The sequence below is a fragment of the Drosophila obscura genome, unplaced genomic scaffold, assembly GCF_018151105.1.
Source record: "Drosophila obscura isolate BZ-5 IFL unplaced genomic scaffold, ASM1815110v1 contig_200, whole genome shotgun sequence".
Classification (NCBI taxonomy): domain Eukaryota; kingdom Metazoa; phylum Arthropoda; class Insecta; order Diptera; family Drosophilidae; genus Drosophila; species Drosophila obscura.
In genome coordinates, this window is record NW_024542791.1 from 4,133,351 (window position 1) to 4,155,999 (window position 22,649).

Here is a 22,649-nt window from a genome sequence, read left to right on the forward strand (position 1 = left end):
CATCAGACGCACCACACGGCACCGCACACCCTGTGTTGCATAGAGTCATGCATAATTTGGGTTTCAGAGTTTGCAGCTAATTAAAAGCGCGTCGCCAGTGGAAAATTAGTCGCGGCAAAAAGGGTTGCCAGACGTGCATTCGGCAGAGTGGTTTGGGTATGGGTTCCTAGGGGCAGTGGATGTGGATGTGGTGGTGGCATACTCACAGGTGGCAAGTTGTGACTTTTCAATTAGCAGCCAAGAGGGTGGGACAGGCACAGGTGCAGCGGATACCATGGGTTTTTGTCGGGGCCATTTACGTTGCCTACTTTCAGGCTTACATTTCCGATGATAATTGTATAGCATACTTTTGACGATACAAAAAGTTAAAGCTTCTGAAGAATAAAAGTGAACTTTTACTTAATAATTTAGGCAGTTATCTAGCTAAGTTTTTTTTTGTTTCTAAAAAGGCTTATTTAATTCCAATTGCTTCTTAGAGGAAAATTGCAAGAAATTTTACTATTTTACTTAGCCTTCATTAATTTTTTTTTAAATAAATTTAAACGAGTATCTCTGTTCATTCTTAGCAGTCAATTAATTTTTTTTATGTTTCACTTTGAAAAAAAAATTCATTTGGAAACAACTTTTTGCATAACATCCCATAGAAGTTTTGTACATTTATTTCATGTACAAAAAGGACCTACTAGACAATCAGTACCAGCCATAGGGACTCTGATTTTTCCTTACTTTCCAATCAGAATTGTTTTCCATAAATTACTAACAAAGTTTCAGTAATTCAATTACTGTGCTGCCCCCAAACCATTGCTCATTTTTAGAATTCATTCTGATTGTTGATTGTTTACTAAAATCCAACCAAAATCCCAGGAAAAATACAAGCTTTCGCTTCGATTTGTTTGTTTTATAATCATAATTATGGCGTTTTTTTTTTTGTGTTTATTTTTGCATTTTAATTGCTACATTTTAGATACGTATTCAATATCAATAATTACAATTACACATAGACACACAGAAACGCGCACTCATCCCCTTATTTATTTGTGCAACAAACATGCATAAATGCTATCCATTAATTTTGGGATATATCTAGATATAAATATAGTTGTCTGCCTTGGAGTACAGTTCATTAGTGCGAACCAAAGAAAAAATATTTAAAGTTGTATTTTTCTTGGCTCGAAATTGAAGGAGTTTTTGTCATATATGCCGGGTTGGTGGTGTCTCTATATCTATCGTTGGATTATATATGTACGTATATTAATATATGTGTGTGTATTTATTTATGTGCAGACTATTTGAACAACAAATAATTAATTAATTAATTGGGGCACTGCTATAATTATTACAATTTAAATTACTATATGCACAATTTATTCACTTGTATTTAACCATATACTAGATGATACTTATAGAGGTAGGGGAAAAGTATTGGTAGGCCAACTAATAAGTGTAATTAGAGTTGAAACGTAGAAGATCATAATGATGAAAGACCAAGATTTAAAATAAGTAATTTACAGAAGTTAAACTTCAGTAAAAACTTCAAATTATTTGCCCCGCCATTCCTTTTCCCCCACCACAGTACAATAATTTAAATATATTCGCGTATATGCTATATTATTTGTTATGTCTACTCAATCATGTTCACATTTGCATAATTAATTTGAATATTTTACTTGATATACATTTAATATAATTACGTCTAGTGCATTACAATATTTACACGTTGGTGGATAAACATTCATGTATGTGTGTATGTATGGATATCTGTCTGTATACTAGGCCTAGGTATATATATGTATATATAGCACACAGTAATGCTGCCCGCCTTCCATCGATCCTATCTAAATCGTGTAAGCTTTATTTTATAGCTAACGCAGAGTGTGGGGGTTATCATCATCTGCATACTTGGAGGAACTTATCATACTTTTTCTTCAACATGTACAATGATCTACATCCTACACTTATTCTACAGTGCAACGAAAGCAGTTTCTTAGTCAGAGTTTTAGAAGATACAAAGCTGGAGAAAGATACCAAGAGAGAGAGAGAGAGAGAGAAAAGTAGGGTAATACGTCTATCACTAGCATAGAGTCCCCGCCAGTTTTTGGGGCATTTGTCATATATATAGAAACGAAACCTTGTAATACTAAAAATTATAAGTAATCCTCACGCAAATCCTCGCACGCTTTCAGTCTCAGTCTCGGTCACATTCGAATGTTCAGTGACAAATGCGAAGGGTGAATCGATCGTTCCTTCAACCATATACGCTCCTTCCTCTTACCATGCCCATGCCCATTCTCATCTCCTTTCCCCATCCATCCATATCCTTACTCAAAGTTCTCCACACCGCCATTGTTGAAGCGCTCGCACCAAGCGAGCAGCTCGCGCACTTCCCTGGCATACAACTGCTCCTGGGATTGGGTCTGGGATGGGGACTGCATCTGGACCATCTGTACCTCCGCCTGAATCTTGCCTAGCTGTCCCATGGACCCGCTCTGCAGGGGTCAGACATTGTGGCACGGAGGCTGGCCGCTGCTGCCGCTGCCAGTGTTGCTCAGCAGACTCCTCTCGCTGGCCACACTCCCGGGGGCGTAGATCAGCTCGCTGGCCTCCTTCACATTGATGGACTCCTGGGGTGCCTTGCGGCTGCCTCGAGTGCTCTGGCCGCGCCAGGACTGATTGTGTGGCGAGGGCTGCAGCAGCTCGCTGGGATGCTGCGGCACCAGGGGCAGAAGTTGCTGCTGTTGCAGCGGAGGCTGCTGCTCATCGACCTTCACGTACAGCCGCTCCATATCGTCCAGGTCCCCATCGGCAGTGTGGTACAGCGCCTGCTCGTCCTCGTGCGACATCAGCATGGCCATGGGCGAGGGGGAGCCACCGCAGCCGGAGTCGGCCAGCCCGTTGTAGCAGAAGGAGGAGCCATCCAGATCGAGCAGGTTCTGTTGCTGTTGCTGGGTCTTGCCCTGATCCATCAGTGGACCCCCCGGACCTGTGTTTGTGTTGATTACCTTGAAGCGGGCACTGTCCCGTCCGATGCTGCAGCCCGGCGGCAACTGCTGCCGCCGCACGCTGGCAAACTGCGACGAGTTGCTGGCGGGGGAGGAGGTCTGCTTGGGTCCCGGAGCCGCCTCGTAGGTGTGGCAGTTGCTCAGCTTGTTCTCGGTGATGTGCATGTGCATGTGCTTGTCCTTGGGATAATAGAACTGCTCCGAGTACACCGAGCGAGCGGGGCCCGTATTGCTCGGATAGATCTCGCTGGTGGTCGACATTTGCTGATAGATGTTGCCCGGGGGAATCTGTTGCTGCTGTTGCTGCTGCTGCTGCTGCTGCTGCTGTTGTTGATGCTGCTGTGGATGTTGTGGATGCTGCTGCTGCTGGTAATGGGGATGCATGGGACGCTGGAGGCCATAACCAGAGCCCGGTCCAACTGCTCGCTGTTGATAACGTGACTGCTGCTGTTGTTGTTGGTTCGGGTTCAGTATGGAGGATGTGGCATAGGGCGCCGGGGAGGCATTGCCATGACGTCCGTACTCGCTGGGCGCTTTTCCAAAACTGGACACTTCCGCATAGTCGGTGGGTATATTGGAGTACTCGCCCGCGTACCTGCAAATGAACAGATAAAAACAAATGAAAAAGGAACCCAGTTATTACTTGGCTTGTTTATTACAATATTTTCCCCAGACCAGCCCACAACCGGGTAAAATCCCATCCCCTCCCACACCATATTTTTATACCCGTACTATGGGTATTGTTGTGGTAGTGGTGTGTGTAACGGGAGGAACCCTTTTTTCGCATGCGTGTCGGCCGTTGTCTGTCTGTCTGTCTGTCTGTCTGTCGCTGCTGTCTGTCTGTGACCCTAGTCTGGCTTGCTGGGCAACCAATTGGTCACATGTGTATCCCCTTGTGTTTCAAACGCCCCCCCCCTCCCCCCCACAAAGAACGAATTGGGCACTTAAAGATAGATAAAATAAAGTATCGTAGGATGCCATATCACAACTCATCTGAATCAGTCGGTCTAATTATAGCCAGAATGAAGAAATTAATTTTCAGTTGCTCCCCCCCCCCTCCCGCCAACGACAACACAACTCATTTCCCTCGCTCGCACACTGCAGCGTTCAGTGCGCGAGCACCCCTAGCGGAGGAGTGTAGAATTGAATGGAACGTACAATTACTGTTAGTGTAGAATAGCTTGTATATGTAGTCGATGTAGCAAAAAATGAATGTAAATAAAATTAAAAAATCTAACAATATGATATACTGCTAGTCGGGTATGTGTCGTGTCCCAGAAACGACTCACACGTTCCTTCTCGTTGGTTATAAATTTGTCGGTTGCTGGTCGGGATTTTGGTGTACGGAATTTATGGCGTGGCGCGGCGGAAATTTGCATTTTTCAGTTTCGGTCCAGTCCAGTTCAGTTCAGTCCGGCGTTGCTTCCGACTCTGTGCGTGCCCTTCCGTGTGGAAAAATGTGAATTTATTTCACATTTCATGTGTACTACTGTACTACGATATATGGTCAAGATCAGGTGAGAAAATAGTATTTCGGTAGATGTTTCCCAGACTAAAGCAATCCTTGCATATCCATTAAATAAATGACCAGCTTAAAAAACAGCGCCAAGGTGCAAATGTTCAGAGCAGAGCAGGAATTCCCCCACCCCCATCTACCAGCTCCACATCCCCACATTCCCATTCCAACCACCTACCCCTTTGTCCATTCTCACATTTTTAGCATTATTTTCGTATTTAAATACTGAAAGCGGATTAACCTGGCGGCAGTGCAGGGCAGTGCAGACAGCCAGCCAGCAAACCATCCGTACCAAAAGAGCAGAAAAAAAAAATGATTTTAAAACTCTGAAAAGCTTGTAAAAATATACGGCGCATTGATGGAGTTACCATGGCGAGGCACGGAGCACTCCACATAGACCGCTCTTAATGCCCCTTAATGAGTGGAGCAGCCAGGGAATAAAAGTTGTTCCCTGTACCTGTACCTGCACGAGCACTCCTCAATGGAATAGCAATGAGCTTGTCAAATGCTGTCTCGGAAACGGGGTAAAACATTTAAACTTGTTAAGCGAATTATGTTTGATAAATCTATTTGTGAAGTGAACCAAACAGAGAAGGGAACTGGACAGGAAAAACAATCCCGGATATCACCTGCATCTTTTCAAATGATTTGTGAAATGGAAAAACAAGATGTGTGCCACATTTTATGATTTTATGCCCAGACTTTATCATGTACTCGTGTGTACTGCCCCGTGGATTAGCTCTCAACCGGCATATAACTTACATAGAGCTCACATATCTGATAGTAATTATAAAGATATATGAACTATAATCTATTATCTGCTCTATCATATTATTTTTTTTGCACACATATGACACTCATTATTATCTGATTACTTTTAATGTTATGGTTATTATTTTGTTGCAATTATTTTTAATATTTGTATTAAATTGCAGACAGAGAAAGGCGACTTTGTGTGTGTGTGTGTGTGTGGGACTCATTTTCAATTTGCGTTTTTAATGGCTAATTAAGTGTGCAAAAATAATTATAATTATCTGCGTTCTCGCATTTATTTACAGTAGTCGCTCGAAAAAATATTTCCATTTAATATTTGAGCAGGCGGCCCCCGTTTTATTTTTTTCCTCCTTTATTTATTTAAATAAACGAATTTTTGCTTTATTTTTGGAATGACTCTTTAGCTTTTGATGCTTGATTGGCATTTAATTGCAATTTTATTGGACAGCAGCTGCTGGTGCGCGGAAAATGCTATATTTAAATTTTAAATATTTCTTTTTATTTTATCAAGTTTTTTGGTATGTCTGCCATGATAAAGTGATTACGAAGTGATTCAAAAAGTGGATAAAACGCTAAATATAAGTAGTTTTTAATAGGATTTTGATGTAAAAATGTGGAATGAAGTTTCCTAAATTTTTGTTGATTTTACTACATTTTCTTCACATATTTTCCAGCAGTTTAAATATTAAGCTTTCCCACTTTTGTTTTTTTTATATATTTAAATCCGATTCCTGCCCCCGCCTAATTTTACGTATAATTTGCGGCCAACACAAAATTAGCCGCAAATAAATAACAATTACGATTCGATGCCAGAAACATTGCGCCAAACAGCAACAATTTCCAGGCCCAAAACAATATTTTGCGTGCATTTGCCAGCGGCCAGACAAATAAATTAGATTGCCACGGGGTCCGTCCTGCTAACAGGATTCAACTTTGATTTGGACCTTCAGGCCTGCCAGCTGCACCACAAAACTAATTACAAATGCGTGGCTAAATTATGCAAAACATATTTTATTGCAGCCCCCCAAACCGCCTTAAAGTCGTGCTAAAGCGCAGCCTTGAGGTCGTGTTAAAGTGCAGTCCTTTGAGTCCTTTGATAATTACATTGTACCCGGCAAGAACTCCACTGGGCATTGGCCAAAAATCAACATAAATAGCCCGGCCAACATTTCTATTCCTAACTTGATTTTCCCACCGGCCCAAAAAGGGAGAGCAAAAAAGAATGCTCTCGAAAAACTATGTGTGTCTGGGTGTGCTTTTTTTTTTGGGGGGAATATTTTCTTCTTTTTGGGAGTTTTCTTTTCTTTTTTTTTTGGTAGTCGCCGCGGCAGAAAAATGCAATTTCACAGTTTGGTGAATTTTTATTGTCGCCGCTTTGAGCTGCCAGGTTGTCGTTGTTGTTGTTGGCATACCCTTAGCCTTTAAGAGGGGTATTACCGACTGAAGGCACAGTTTGATGTGGCTTTTGGGCAGAAAAGAAGCCGCATAATTTGCTCAGATTGTGACTGAACTTAAAGCTGGGATAACTCTTCGAATAGGGAAGATATTTGCTGCCCATAACTGCCGATCGTTGGGGTTCAGTCTCAAGAACAAACAACAAAGTTAGTGACGAATTTCCTTAAGCCCCACAGTTGATCCTCAATGTTGATTGATGCACAGAAATTCCCTCCAAAGCGTATCCCAACTTCGTTTCAAGTATTTTTACACTGGGGCGAACCCCGTTCCTTAGCATCGCCCCCAATTTGCTGGATTGGTTTTTGTTCGTTGGAAAAACTTACCGCTGCTGATTGCGTTCACTGCCATGTCCTCCATGAATGTCATCGACGCCGCTGATGCCGCCGGCACCAGCGCCAGGGCCTCCCGTACCGGGACCAATGCCGCCAGTCCCGGGACTCACAGCACCACAGACAGGGGCATAGTCGGCGATGTGATCCTTCTGCATCTCGAGCGAGTCGCCGCTGGGCGAGGGTCGCCACACCATGCCGCCCGTGGACGCATCCAGCCAGTAGCCGTTCCCATTCCGTGTCGATAGACTCGGCATTTTGAGCACGTCGTTCGTGTGATTGCCTGCAGGTGGAAAAGGGTTGGGAGAGAGCAGAAAGAAGACAGTCAGTCAGAGCAATTAAATGTTGTGCAACAAAATTGTGGGGCAGGGATAAATTGCAGTCCGCAAATTAAACAAAAACATACAAAAGAGCTGGTGGGAAACGGCATAGACAATTGTGTTCTCGAAAAGGATTCGGCGAGGAGTCGATTTGTCGGAGATTTTTGAGGAGATTTTTGGGCAGAGATTTTTTAGGAGATTTTTTGGGAGAGAAAAAGCTTTTGTATCTGTGGTATTTGTGGTACATATTTGAGCGTATAATTTGGGAACCTTTTCTCCTATATTTTTGAGTCGTTCAATATTGAAATCAATTGCTGGAACATTCCTGACACCCATCCCAGTGGATTAATTCCCTCTGCTATAAATTGAGCGCATTAAAATAATATTATCCCTCCTGGGGGGGACATGCCATTTCTCTCATGCCTTGCATGGAAAAAATCAAATAAATTATTGTCAATTTTCCACTTGCGTTGCATGCTCACAAAACACAGCCAGAACAACAAAAGAGCAGAATGCAGCAGCAGCAGCAGCAGCAACAAGGAGACAAATTGTGTTGCATACGTATAAAAAATGCAACCAATTAAACTGTCCCCGGGTTATAACTGCGCATCAAGCGAGTGTTTTATGGCCTGCCACCTCCTGACTCTCTGACTCTCTCCTCACCCAGTCTCCCATTTATGGCTGTCTGCCGTCAGCCGTCTGCTGTCCCCTCAAATTTGTGTCCTTTTTTGCAGTTTTTTTTCTCCTGCAGGTGAGCATTCATTCAACTGTCGCACCTCTCTCTGATGCTCCCTGGAGCTCCCTGGAGCTCCCTGATGCTGCTTAGTTTATGGTAAATGGCGCCCATGAATATGCAACGCTTTTTTCCGTGTTTTACCATTTGGATTTTGACTTGTTCTACACTATTGTTGTGTGCTGGATTGCCAGCAGAGTTGCCAAATGGTTTGAATCGTTGTCAGCTTTTCCCCAATTAAAGCAGCAGAATATTTGTTGCATTTCGGGAGGGATTTATGGGGAGCATGGGGAGTAGGGTTGGGAAAATCAAATGGAAATAGATATTTCTGCCCAAAATATGCTTTAAAACTTTCCCTTAATTAATTTCTGTTAATTTGGTTGCCTCTCGCTGACTCGAACTGCTTTTCATTTGCCATTTTCCAGAGTTCCCTTACCTTTGCTCTAAAATTCCAGGACTATTTCCACCCCTCGACAACCATTTAGGGGCTAACCAGCTAAACCAAAATGCCCAATTCCCCCCAGTCAACAGGCTGCACTTCGCACTGCCTCCCCCTACCTGACTCGCAGACTATTTTCCCCACCTGCCCTGACTGTCCTCTCTCACCTCGTAACGATGCTAATTTCAATTAGACCACAAGAGCTGCCTATCCCCCTGCTTGAACTCTCCATTTAGGCCATCTGCCGGCACACACACAACTTGTTGGTTAATAATGCACACAAAACTAAATGCATAATTGCAATGGCAGCCATTAGAGAGCGGGGGAGGGCTTGGGGAATGTCCAGGGACTGCCACTAAGGGCACAGGAAGTTGCCGTCACGTGCAAAATGTTAATTTCTATTATATGGAGAGTATATCTGGGCTGCTCGGCCTCGGCCTGCTAAAATATTTATTCGCACCTATTTTTGGTTGCATATTTTTGTTGCTTTGTTCTCTTGTATCCCTTTCCCCACTTCATGTTGTGTCCAACAATGGAAAATTAGCGTTATTTATATATGCAAATGTGTGTGTGTGCGAGTCTGCCGCTGTCTGGCTAGGAAGGAAACCAAAACTAGCAGAGCTCTTGCAACGGATGCTCCAGGCTCTCCAGGATGTGCCGCCATAGCCAACCGCTGCCATCCAATGTGTATTTTGTGTGTGTGTGTGTGTATTTGTATAGTGTCCAGGAAATACTCACCACGCATGGTATTCAGGGCCGACTGCTTCATCATCATGTGCTTGCGCTTCACAAAGACCATCGCCCCAAAGGACAGCATGAGTATCGCCAGTATGGCGCCCAGGAGTATTATGAACCAGGGCTGTGTCAGCACATCGTTAACATGATCCTGATTGATGGGATAGCTGCAAAACCAAAACCAAAATTATAATTATAAATAGAAATAGAAATTATTTAAGGATAAAACCCGCTAAAAATAGCTGAGAAAGTTCTCTCGCCCCCGCGGCTGAAAATAGTTGGAAAGGTCTCCCCAAACTCCCAACTGTACTTACCGCTGATTGATGAACGGATCGAGACGCTTGGTGATGGGATCCAGACGCAATGTGGCCGGCACACAGTAGGGACCGACACCAGCATTATTGCCCGCTGCCACGCCCACAGTGTACATAACGCCCTCGGTGAGATTGGCCAAAACGAGCGTGGGCGAAGCCGCGTCAATGGTGACATTTGTGAGTATCCTTGAGAAATTGTGAGCCGTGTCAATGCCTCGCACCACAACGTGATAGTTCAGGAGAATGCCTGCAAAACGAACACATTAAATATAAGTGATTTTTCATAGCGATTATTTATCGATAAGAGTTTCGATAAATGCAGTTTTGGGCTTTGAATGGAACACTTACCATGCTGTGCCTTCAGTTCGGGCGCCTTCCACTTGAGGAACACCGCAGAGGCGTTCAGCAGCAGAGCCTCCATGCCAAATGGCGCCTCATTGGGCACTGCAAATAGAGTAGAGGGGAAACCGGTTAGATGGCTTTTTGATTGTTACGTGACGTCCCGCCCTAATGAGATTTTGTTTGGTAATTAATTAGCATTTAGTTGGGTTGGTGGGGAGTTCCTGTTCCTATTCCAGTGTGTCTCTCCTCTCAAGCAGTCAACAAACTGAAACTAGTTCCGGGCCTTTTGGGGATGTGTGGACTTGAAGGGTTTTTGCACCCTCCCCCCGTCCAGGCACATCCTTCACATCGAGTGTCTACTGTGTGCGTGTGTGTGTGTGTGTGTGTGCTTGTGCCCAAGGAATCCTTTTCCGCAGTTGTAGCTCACTTCACAGAACTCATCTTCATTTGTTTATTTATTTCCTGCTGTCGCTTTTTACAAGTGCTTTCCCCTCTTTCTCCCCTCCCCAGCCATTCCCTTTTGCTATATTGCACCCAATCGCTGTCTCTGTCGTTCTCCCCCTCTCTCCCCCTCTGTGGCGACGGCTGAGTGAAGCAATTTTCTTTAAATAAACACACACGTGCAAAATTTGCAACGAGACAAAACAAAAGGTGCTGCAGGAGTGGCACAGAGACTCTGTGCAGTGCAGCAGGAGAGGAGTAAAATCCCTAAATAGGTACGATAGGATACCCCCTGGAAAATAGGGGCTGGGCTGGGGTGGGGTGGGGTACTGTAGAGAGCTGCCTGCGAGACTCCTTCTGATTCTTTTTATTTTTGCTGTCTTTGTTGTTGTCCCATTGCGACATGCTAAAGTGCTTGTCGTGCCTTTTGTCTATGCGGGTGTTTTGTTCATTCTTTTCGCTGCTTTCGCTGCTTTCTTACTCGTTCTTCTTACTCGTTCTGATGCTGATGATGCTGATGATGATGCTGATGCAACGCTGCTTAACACGTAGCTGCCATTGTGCGACACAAATGACCCCCAGGCGTAGCACTCGCAGATGAATCTCAAATTGTCTGTGCAGAAAGCAATTGAAAACACACAGCAATTGCAGTTGTGATCACACTTTCCGCTTATCTAAATGTTTCGACTTAACACAGTCACTGCCAAAAAGTGTGACTCACTGCGGTCTGCCGTGGGGGTGGGGGTCACTGCAAAATGTCATTCCGGTGTCTCATATATTTGTTTTTTTGGGGGTTAATTTGATAGTGCAAATATCATTCGGGTGAGGATATGTCCGTGCAAAGGCAACCACTCCCTTGTCGGAATTCCGTTGGTGCAGGGGAAATCCTGTTCTGTCCGCCGACACCCTTATTTACGGGAAATGTCGTGTCATTTATTGGCGAAGGTCGGAAAAGCGTGTCCTTTGGTGGAAGGAACTAAATTTGATAGAGTAGAAGCAGCTAGAGGGTTAAGCTTCCAGCCAGAGATGTGCCATGGATCAATCCTCTCCCATCTACACTTCTGCCCAACAGTTTTTCCTTTAAGCTTTCTGCAGAGCATTCCCCAGTCACCCAAATTCGAAATCTCTGTCTGCCCTTTGCTGGAGATTTCCTTTTTGCCGCCGTCTAACATTTCCCCAGTGGAGCAGCAGCAGGAGCAGCAGCAGCACACCTTTATTTGCCGACTTCCGACGTGGCTAAAAATGTTTCCTGTCTGGGGGGCCCCGTCCCCTTAGTGGCTCCTCGCTTCAAATTTGCATTGCCAGCACTGCACATTCTTGTGGCCCACTGTGCGGGTGTACAGTGCCTCATATAGCAGCAATAATTGTTGTTTATCTTTACACAATTGCGTTGGCAATTTCTTTGAGGCACTGTGTAGCTCCCTGTGTAGCTCCCTGTAGCCCCCCTGTAGCCGCCGCTGTTGTCAACAAAAGTCAGACGCTGCGATGCTCAAGTGAAAATGTGATGCATACGAAATGAGTTTTGATTTGATGACAGTCGAGCGGGGAGAGGAGGAAGTTGGCTGGTGTGTGGCAGGGAACACAAATATACTGGAAATGAAGTGGAGTCAAGTGCGACGCCAAGAGTTTTTCTTTTTTTTTGGGGTGCGTGCAACGTTTGTGCATTTTATATTGCGGTTCCCTCCCACTGTTGACTTATTTGCAGGCACTGTGAGTGCACTTTCTGCTACTACTTCTCTCTCTCCCTCTCTGCCACTTTGCTTTTTGTTTCTTAATTATTTTTATATATCTCCTTTTTGTGGCCAAGAGAATTTCTCTATTCTCCAGTCTCCAGTCTCTATTCTCTGTGCACTCGCTGCGCACTCGTCTCTCGGGGTAAGTTTTATATCTCAGCTGCTTCTCTGGTGATGGAATGAAGTGATAAACCTGTCTGGAAAGTTTCCATTTCTTTACTCTCTCTGTTTTAATATTTTCGCATCTTTCTTTCGTTGAGTTTGCATTTTTGCAAGTTTTCAGTTTGGCTCAATCTTATCTTGAGGCTTGTCTATGGGGGCTGCCAATGATACTCGCATATTCCCGTGGCTAACCTCGGGGGGCTCAATGGATTTGCTTAGACCCAAGGATAAACTTTTGGCGGAGTCATGTTCCGCCGATAAGCCGCCAACGAAAGGGCTTCCATATGGGACACATGTAAATCGCTTGGATCAAGTATTCCGCACACAAACCGCATTTGATTTGAGTCTTTGAGTCGTTGAGTCCTGTTTCTGGCCACGTGAATTGTTTTAGCTCCAAAACCCTTTCCCCCCAACTGTCCCCACCCCTTTGGTACAGAGTTTTTCCTTCAATTGTACACGTGAGCCCAGCATGGAATTGACATCGGAAATCCTTCGCTGACATTGTTCGACATTTACTTACGCATGATTCGGCTTCTCTTTTTTTGCTTGTTGTTGTATCCTTCCGTTGATTGACATACTTTCCATTATTTGCCATACTTTCCCCCACCCCACCACCCGACAAACGCAACACAAAAAAAAAACAACAAAACATAACAAAAATCTCCGCCCTCGGGAAAAAAAAAAAATTATTGGCGATTATGCGACCCCCGCCCGACCCGCATGGGCGGCAGCAGCTGATGTCGATGGCCCGAAGGATAAGGCTCTGCCCCGTTACACGTTACACGTTCCACGTTCCCCGTTTCCCGTTCCTTCTGCCATTTCCTTTTACCGCTCATATCCTTTTATTGAATTAGGTTATTGTTGCAAATGCAAAAAGTGCCCCGTGTGCCCCGTCACCGCCTTCTGCATTTGTCACACGAGCAAAAGGGAGAGAGAGAGCGAGAGGAGGAACCTTTGAAGGTAGGGCTTGGGTTTGGGTCTGGGCTTGGGGTAACTTTCCACGGGGGTAGTTTTCCTTGTAAAGGTATTTTATTCGGTTTGTTGGATTTCGATGGATTTAAGGCACATGGTTCATTAGATCTCAGAGTGAGAGAGAGAAAGTCGCAGGCTACAGTGCGTATCAATAGCATGCGGCCATGTGACGCAGCAAAGCCTGACTGACAGGCTAAGGCCAATCAAAAAGATAGCAATCAAAATGTGCAGCAGAAAGTTACTTCAACTTCAGTTAGTTTTAATAATTACAAACCAATGGCAAAAAAAAAAAAAATTAAAATGTATTTTATGCCACTGAAACGCACTGTACAGTGCACACACACATGCAAATGAGTAGCAAGCTAGAGAAAGGGAAACATAAATGTGGAGAGTAGACTCACCATCTTCCTGGGTGCGTGCAATCCGCGAGTTGGACGGCTTCCCCTCCACGGACTTGTAGAAGGGCACAATGAAAAATTCATATAACGTATACTGGACGAGGCCCGTGAGGGTGCAGGACGAGGCGCCGCCGCCGTTCAGTATCGTCAGCATGCGATATTTGGTGCTTAGGGCCGACGCTGTCGATGGCTGCTGCTGCTGCTGCTGCTGTTGGGTCTCGCCATCACGTTTGCCGGCAGCGGCAATATTTGGTTTTGTCGAAATCAATGCCGATGCCGATGCGGATGCGGATGCTGATGCTGTGGCAGAGGTTGGGCCCAGCAACGGATTCGTGTGGCTGGATATGGGAGCCGGATTGTTGACTATTGGACTTGGCAACTGACGCGCATAGACATAGAAGCCCTCGACATATTTGCCGTTGATGATCTGCATGAATAAGCGAACCAAAGAACATTGGAGGAATGAGGTGAGGTGACGATGAGGTGGGGCATTGGGCTGGGGATTACTTACATGCCAAGTGAGCTTCATGCTGGTGGAGTCCACCACACTGGCGTTGCTCAGTTCGACAACATCGCCAGACAGCAGGCTGGCCCGAGCCTCGCTCAGGTCCAGGCCGCTGTTGAAGTAGCGCTACAGGAAGGAAGGAAAATATGATTATAAAATGGGAATGGAGAGGGAAAAGTATTTTGGGGGCAGAACTTACCGTGCCCACGGCAATGGGCTCCGACATGGGACTGGGCAGGGACAGGCCGTGCGAGTTCTCTGCGCGAATCAGGAAAAAGTAGTTGACGCCCGGCACGAGGCCCGCCTGGGTGTAGGTTGTGTTCTGCACCCGGGTGCCCACGGCCACCCAGCCGTCGGTCTCGTTCTTGCCGAACATTTCGATCACATAGCCCACCAGGCTGGAGCCGCCGACCTTGTTGCTTCTCGTCCAGCTGAGCGTCACGGAGTCCTCGCCCTTCTCCACCAGCTGGGGCTTGCCCGGCGGGCCCGGGTACGTCGAGAGCTCTGGCGCCCGATAGAACTTGATGTTGGGATTGGTGGGGGTGTCCAGCCGCAGGTAGCCACTCCAGGAGGACTTGCCATTCCGATTGCTGGCCACACAGGTGTACAGGCCCTCGTCCTCGTGCCGCTGCAGATCGGAGATCGTCAGGGCGCCCGCCTCCGTGAGATTCCTTCGCTCGTGCTCCTGCACATCGATGGGTATGCCGTCCAGGTACCAGGAGATCTGCGGCACGGGCGTGCCCAGCGTGCGGCAGGGCAGCACCACAATCGACTTCACGGGCAGCGTCTGGTTGACGGGACCCTGCTCGATAATGGGTGGCGGCAGCTCGAACTGGGTGTCCACCGAGACGACCGTTCGGCTGCTGACACTGCCCACGGCATTGAGGGCATTGCAGACGACCACCTTGCCGGAATCGTCGCGGGCGAATCGCGTGATGGCCAGCACCGAGCGACCCTCCGGCGTGAGCGTCACCTCCAGACGACCATCCCTGTAGCCGGGCAGCAGCAGGGAGCTATTGCCCTCCACCGACCAGTAGAGCGTGGGCCGGGGATGGCCGGTGGCCTGGCACTCGAACAGCACTTCATCGCCGATCTCCACCAGTTGATTCTTGGGGCGTATAACGAACTTGGGCGGAGCTGTGGAGAACAGTGTGTGGGTGGGTGAAGTGTGTCCGGTTAGCTCTTGAGTCAATCCGTTGCTTTCAGGCAATTAACTTACCGTGAACGGTGAGGATGCCCGTGGCCGTAATTGAGCCGACCGCATTGTCCGCCTCGCAACTGTACTCGCCCATGTCCTCCAGCGTGACGTCGTCCAGCTTCAGACTTCGGTCCTCAAGTACGTGCACACGACCTGAACATACACAGACACAGAGACAGAGAGAGAGAGTGTGGTGTGGTGTGTGGGTTAGTCGTGGAGCTCATGTGTGAGTGTAAGAGTCGGAGAGAAAAACAAACTGAAACTTTCTGGGGGTTTCCGTACCCCCCCTTGCTACTTCGTTAGTAGTTCAAGTAGCGTAAAAATGGCCAGGGAACGAACTCAGCCAAATAACCGCAGCAAAGTAAGCCAAGCCAAGACAAGACAGACGATAGACGATAGACATAGATGTAGAAAACTCTCGGGCTCTCAGGCTCTCAGGGATGTGCTCAAACGGAGGCGACTCCGAGCACCTTTTGTGGTTTTTCTTACAATAAACAAAGACTGGGGTTGGGTTGGGTCTATCTCTCTCTGTGCTTTCTTTTTGGTTGGTTGAATGCGAAATAGGTTTTAAATGTGGCATAGCAGCCAGGCAGCGCCCCTCCCCCCAAACTCTGGCTTCAGTTCTTTTCCTGGCCACTGTGCCAATTGTTTGCTTAACAAAAGTTTAGGACAACAACCGAGGCCGAGGCCAGGCGACCAGGAGACTGCCTCTCTCCGTGTGTGTGTGTGTGTGTGTGTGGCATGTTTTATGCTATTTTTCTTTGAGGTCTTTAAAGAAGCGTAAACTAGCTGCTCTTAGGGGTTAGTTGCACTCCTTTTTGGGGCAGCGAGAGAGTCGGACAGGACAGGAGTTGACTGAATGACTGAATGAGTGGAGGAGTGGAGCAGTGGGAGGAGTCGGGGAGTCGGGGAGTCTCTGTCCCTGTCTGAAGGACAACATTGCAACAGTCGAGTGTTGTGCAAGCAAAATTGTTGATTGCTGCCAACAGAGATTGGCAATTAACGGAATTAAAAGTTACAGTTGTGTTTGCCCACAGCTAGAACGGGGGCGGTGGGGTGGTGGGGTGGTGGGGTGGTGGTGATGCCTCGGGGGCCACAGCCGCACAACCTCAAACCAACCCCCCCCCAACCAACCAACCAAGCGAAAACTAGCAACAAAAAGCTGTAGCTGGACTGTGGCGGTGCTGTAGGTGTTTACTACACTGAGAGAAATGCTTGGGGAGTTTGGGAGCGGAAAGAAAGCGATGGACAGGGTAGGGCCAGGGAATGTTTTAGTGTTCGTTTATTTGGGGTAAATTTCGCTCAGTGCATTTCCCTTGCTGCACTGCCCAATTGGCCAGCACGAACAGCCACAGGGCCAAAGCAACCGCATAAACTAACTTTTTGTTCTGCTTTCTATTCCTGGGCTGGGCTAAACAAAAAGCTTTAATTTCATTTGAGAATGGCCGCTCCTGGGGCGAGAGTATGTGTGGAATAACTGGTAACGGGCAGCAACGGGCCCGCCGGAGAGCATTTCCGGTTAATTGAACCCTGGGTGGCGGTACTTACGCAGAGGCATATTGCCGCCGGAGGCGGTGCGCCGCCAAAGGACATCCGGCAGGGGATCGCCGCCAATGCGGCACTGAAACACCACGGAGCTGCCCACGACAGCCGTTTGGTTCTGCGGTCCACGAATGAGAAATGGCCGAACTGCAAAGGATGGAGAATAAGATTGATATGAAGATGAAGATGAAGATGCACGGGGAATACAAATGGATGTATTTCTGGGGGAGCTCTGCTTTACGTACCATGAACCTTGAGGAAAGCCGTGGCCGACTCCCGGGTGCCCACCACATTCTTCACCACACACTGGTAGCGGCCATCGTCCGACTGTCGGGAGTCCTGAATCGCCAGATTGCCACCATCGACAATGCGAATCCGCTTGTTGCCGGCACTCAGATTGAGGGTCTGTCCGTTCTTGCGCCAGGAGATTTGCGGCTCCGGCGAGCCACGCGGGGCACCGCATTCCATCAGGGCCACTTCGCCCTGGGCCACTCGAGTATTTTGCGGCTCCAAGCGGAATTCATCGCGAAGAACTATGAGAGAAAGGGAAAAGGAAAAAGAGAAACGTCAATGTGCTGGATGGGTAGATGGGTGAAGGAGGAGGAGTCCTGCCCTGGAGTAAGAGCTTTGATTGATTCAATATTAATAACTGTCAGGTGAACGTCAGGTCCTGGGACTTGGCTATGCGCTCCTTCATATTTTATAAGCCATCCACCGTCCGACCTGCCCGCCCAACCCCCGCTCAATATGCCAATAAAAAGCTTGGTAATGATGCCCAGGTTTAAGGCTTTGAGCGGACACAACTCAACTTGGCTACAGCCAACAGAAATATTAATAAGCTTTGGCATTTGCAATGCGTATTTTTATTTTATTTATTCGCATTTTCCACCGGCTCTGCCACTGGCTCTCGTATCTGCTGCCGGGCTTCGCTTTTATTGAGGGGAAAATGCAAAATGCGAAAATGTACAAAATGTAAAATGCAAAATGCACTTCAATAAACGCATAATGCGCTCCACTGAACGCCAAAGGCAAAAACGTACACCATAAAAAAAAAATATTAAAAAAAATAACACTCAATGGCAGCGAGCATCTGACTTGGCCAGGCTAAGGAGGTGCATCTGCACTGCAGCCCCAATCAAATTGGTCAAGTTTTATGGCTTTAAACATGACTGAAATTCAATCGAAATCCTCCATTCCCCCCCCATTATGCTTTTGACCAATTAATTAATCCGGACTACTCCTCTAACGCCACTCAAATCGGGCGAAGAACTCTCATGAGTGTGGTATTGTGTGGTGTGGTGGCTATCGATTACGGAACTCGGTGCAGTTCTGCGATTTCGCTTTATTTTATTAATTAGAAAGCCAAAGTTGGCCGCGGGCAGCGAACGGGCAGCTGCATTCGCATTGGGGTTACATTTTGCGAAATGCAACCCTCCAATTAGCTGAAATTTAGCTTGGCTTAGGCGATCCATCAAAGTCGTTCTCGACCCATCCATCAGCCAGGAACAAGAATTCTTGAATTGTTGCCGTTTTGGGGTGATTTTCGTGTGGATAACCCCTAAGATTAACCCCTCAAAATATTTGAATAAAATGCACTTTTATTTATAGTGGAACTTTTGATTGATACCGCTAGCAGATACTGGCATTTGTATGGCCCAAACAAACACAGAAATAAATTAAATAATCAAAATAATCTTTGAAATTAAAAAAAAGGATGCTTGAAACAATTGTTTTCATTGCCAATATCGTACTTCCAATAAAGTTACAATTTAAGTATGTATTTCCGTTTGATAATACTTACATGCCACTTGCAATGTTGCATTCCTGGAGCGTGCCACACCGAACTCGTTCTTCGCCTGGCACCAATATGTGCCCGCATCGCTCTCCCTTCGTGAGTGTATGACCTTTTGGTGGATGAGAAATGGGAGATTATTAGATACAAGAGTTAAAAGATTTAAGTAGTTTTTGGGGACCAGGCCGGACCGGACCCAGCCACGTGTCAGATCAAAAAGTCTCAAAATTGCTCATCCGAAATCAAATAAAAGTAAAACGTGCCTCAGACCCCCAAACTGTACCTCTTCCTGTTCGTTGTCCAGTCTGCGTATACGCAATTTAATTTAATTAAAAAATACATTCAAACATACTCCAGCAAACCCAATGGGGGCTTGGGGTTCTATGTGTGTGTGCGCCTTAATCACTTGGCCACTTCACTTTTAATTGGCAACAAAGACGTACGTACTCATGGGGAAGGGTTTGGAGTTGGCGGTGATGGGGTTGACTTTTGGGGTAGCCCGAAAAAGATAATCAAAATAAATTGCTGGACTTGAGATCAACTCTAATTTGAGTGTGGAATGATTTAAGTGCGTCTGCTGCTCGACACTGTTCTAATTTATAAATATTTTAAATTCACGATTCACTCGTCCATTAATAATTTGTTGTAAAAAAGAAAACACAAACACAAGAATAAAAAATGTATTGCATTTAATGAAAATTTCATGGGGAACGAGTAGGAATTTAATATAAACAGAGTTCGAGGATATTGCAATGTCTGATGCCACACCCTTTACCATTTTGGTGGTGGGGTTGGGGTTGGGGTTCGGGTTTCCTGAGAAGGAGTCTCGTTAGCAGAAATTGCGAAATGTGCACGCACGAAATGATATTGGGGGGTCGGAGGGCGGCGGCTAGGCTGCGTTTCTGACGTCTAACCCCCCAAAGCAGCAGCAGCAAAAAACAACATCTTTTGTTTGTTCATCAGGTTGTTTTCCCTATCGACTGGAGAATGCAACCAGACGGAAGCCCGTAAAATAATATCGGACTAAAGATACACCGCCGCACAGAACACACAAAAAACAAAAGAAAAAACGAGAACTGTTTATGCACAAATGTTGCGTTTCACATGAGGCAGGCGGCAGGAGGCAGGAGGCAGAAGGGAACTGAATGATTGGCATGGGTTCCCAGGAACCCAATAAAGGAATTGCAACTCCTTCTTCTGCATGGCCTGCGCCTGTGTGCCTCGTGCAACGACAGCTGTAAAACCCATAATGATAGAGGAGTCGGAGTCGGAGTCGCAGTCCGATGCGTACCTTGAGAAAGAATAAGCCACCCGCGGGCAGCATCATGCGATGGGAGCCCGCATCCGTCGTCTTCAGTTCGCGTCCATCCTTATACCATTGTATGGTTGGTGTTGGATTGCCTTCGGCTTTGCAATTAAACGTAAATGGATCATTTTTTGGCACCGTCGTGTCCATGGGATGCTCAATGATGCGTGGATTTTCACCTGGAAATAAAGGAAACGTGTTTTTTTGTTATTTCTTTTACAATGGAAGTCGTAAGAAAAGGGTAACGTAAAAGGGAAATCTTGTCTTTGGAGTAACCCTACACTCCAGACACAGCCACTTGAGATGAGTGCGAGAGCACCCCCGGATCCTAGGAGTGTTCTAATATTTCATGCTCAAGAGCATGAGAGCCGAGAACCCACAGGGAGGATCTCTCTAACTCTAACTCAATCATCGAGCCGGCACATGTGTGTGTGTGATCTAAGGATCTCTGGGGATTTGCCGAAAAAGAAATTTATCTCCTGACGGCCAAACAAGTTTTGTCACTTAATGCGGCGGCAATTAAGAGGCCATTAATGGGAGAGTGGGGCTGGGATAGGACCCCACCCGAAGGGCAGGCAAAATCCAAGCAGAAATTATGTTAAGCAGCAACAAAATTTCACTTGAGGCTCCTCTCAAATTCAATTAACTTCATGAAAATATTTGTACGCCCAGAGCAGGGCAGCGCAGAGAAGAGCAAAGAGGAGAGAGTAGAGTCGAGTCAAGGCGAACCTAACTAAAGACTAAACATAAATTTGTGTCTGTCGATAAGGATGAGAGACAAAGGACAACGCTAGATAAACTTTATTAAAAGCAGCACCAGCAGCAGGACCCAGAGAGAATGAAGCACCAGAACAAATGGAACCAAACAGTTGGGAACAGCTGAAATGTAATTACGAAAAGCGCTTAAAGGTGAAAAATGGGGAAAATGTGTGTGTGAGCGAGAAATGAAATGGAAGTGCAGGGGAGGAAGCTCCAACAGGGAATCGAGAATACAGAATCCAGAATCGAGAGGTGAGTGGACACATTGCAGTGGACTGGGGCGGCTGGGCTGTGGGTGTGACTCGGTTGTGGTGTGATGGAGCCAGGTTAGTAACATCATTCAGCCGGAAATTAAGTTTTCCAGATTTATTGAAAGCGGATAGTAATGAGAGCTCTCAGTGGATGAGAGGAAGGACAGAGATGGAGATGCGAAAAGTCACTGAATAAATCACAGGAGTTGGGAGATAGATATGGTAGATTTTTAATTACAAATGTAGTAATATCTAAGCAGAACTGCTGGAAATTCTCACACTTTTAAAGAGTTCTTTTATCAGTGAATCCATTACCATAATATCTTCCAAATAACTGTTACATGAGCTGCTCTGATGTTGTCACTCCCCAAAAGTGTGACCTTTATCCCATTCGAAATGCGAAGAGTATGCAAATGGAATTACATCGTGACATCGTTATCACAGAGGAAGATCACCATTCAGTGATTTTGGTGATTTCTGATTCATGCCAGCACCCAAAATGATGACATTTGTCAATTGTGTTTTACCAAAAGACCGAAACAGATACTGGCAGCAAAAAAAAAAGAGAAAGAGGACAATGGGACGTACTCGTTTTGTTGTTGACTGTACCTCGGACATTTGTCAACTGTTGTTGCTGCTGTGCTTTTGATGTTGTTGCTGCTGCTGTACTTTTGTAATTGCCACCAAAGCCAGCAGTCTTTTGTTGTGTGCCGAATAGTAAGAGAGAGAGTGGGAGGAGGAGGAGGACAGAAAGCGCCACTGAGCCATTGTCTGATTTTGGCCATGTCCGAGATGGCATTATGCCTGCTTCCCTTTTGTTGCTGTTGTCATGGTCACACTCTCTTGTGTGTGCTAATTTAAATGACGAAATACTTGAATAGTTCCACAGTCATGACGACGCACTGCTTATTAAAAAGGGTTACTCAGATGCACTAAAAGGAGGTCTTCATCTTCATCATCAACATGAAGAAAAAAACTTGCTTCTATCTCTCGTTATTTTGTGGAAACCACCTGAAAGAATTTTTCTTTGCCCACTAACAAAATATTTAATTAAGCAAAAATCTGTTGGACGGAGAATAAACATTTCCACATAAAGCAAACGAAAAAGCACACGGAAAAGCCAAGAGAATGAAAGAGTGAGAAGGGAACTTCGATAAGCCAGCAGGCAGGGAAAGCAGGCAGTGCAGTCAAAACCCCAAAGGGAAAAACAAATCAGGTAAAATGAAATATGTAAACTTTGCTGCAAGAATTTTCCACACGCACAGAAGCACACAGAGAGAGAGAGAGAGAGCCGGAAAAGTTGGAGTTTTTTTTTCCATATTAAGTAATATGTAAAAATGCAAAAACAAAGGGGAATGAGCAGCGGATGAGGAAGCAGTTCGACAGAGGCGACTCTCAGGAATAATGCTGGTTTCGCTCGTATGACACTAGCTGATTTATAACAAACATGTGCCCAAAGTTCGTACCAGCACTTACTTGCATTTCAGTAAAGCAGCCGATTGATTGATTCGATTGAAACCAAAATTTATTTGCTATTTATAATTTGCAATCAAACTATTTAACCTCTGCCTAGTGTCACACAATCATGCATTTCTCCTCTCTCTCTTCAGCACTTAATTACGCTCATTTGGCAT

General features: G+C 45.9%; 1 protein-coding gene across 1 annotated transcript in view; it reads right to left on the minus strand.

Annotated features, from left to right (window-relative positions):
- Nucleotides 1-2,311: 2,311 nt before the first annotated feature.
- LOC111076635 (roundabout homolog 2) overlaps nt 2,312-22,649 on the minus strand; it is a 47,647-nt gene continuing 27,309 nt past the window's right edge. The window contains exons 2-14 of the mRNA XM_022370508.2: nt 19,991-20,184; nt 18,709-18,811; nt 17,153-17,440; nt 16,914-17,054; nt 15,387-15,518; nt 14,367-15,304; nt 14,174-14,293; nt 13,666-14,089; nt 9,963-10,058; nt 9,615-9,861; nt 9,304-9,467; nt 7,068-7,356; nt 2,312-3,594 (exon numbers count right to left, since the gene is read on the minus strand). Of these exons, the coding sequence (XP_022226200.2) occupies nt 2,496-3,594; nt 7,068-7,356; nt 9,304-9,467; nt 9,615-9,861; nt 9,963-10,058; nt 13,666-14,089; nt 14,174-14,293; nt 14,367-15,304; nt 15,387-15,518; nt 16,914-17,054; nt 17,153-17,440; nt 18,709-18,811; nt 19,991-20,184 (4,235 nt within the window). The 3' untranslated portion in view covers nt 2,312-2,495. The remainder of the gene's footprint in view (nt 3,595-7,067; nt 7,357-9,303; nt 9,468-9,614; nt 9,862-9,962; nt 10,059-13,665; nt 14,090-14,173; nt 14,294-14,366; nt 15,305-15,386; nt 15,519-16,913; nt 17,055-17,152; nt 17,441-18,708; nt 18,812-19,990; nt 20,185-22,649) is intronic.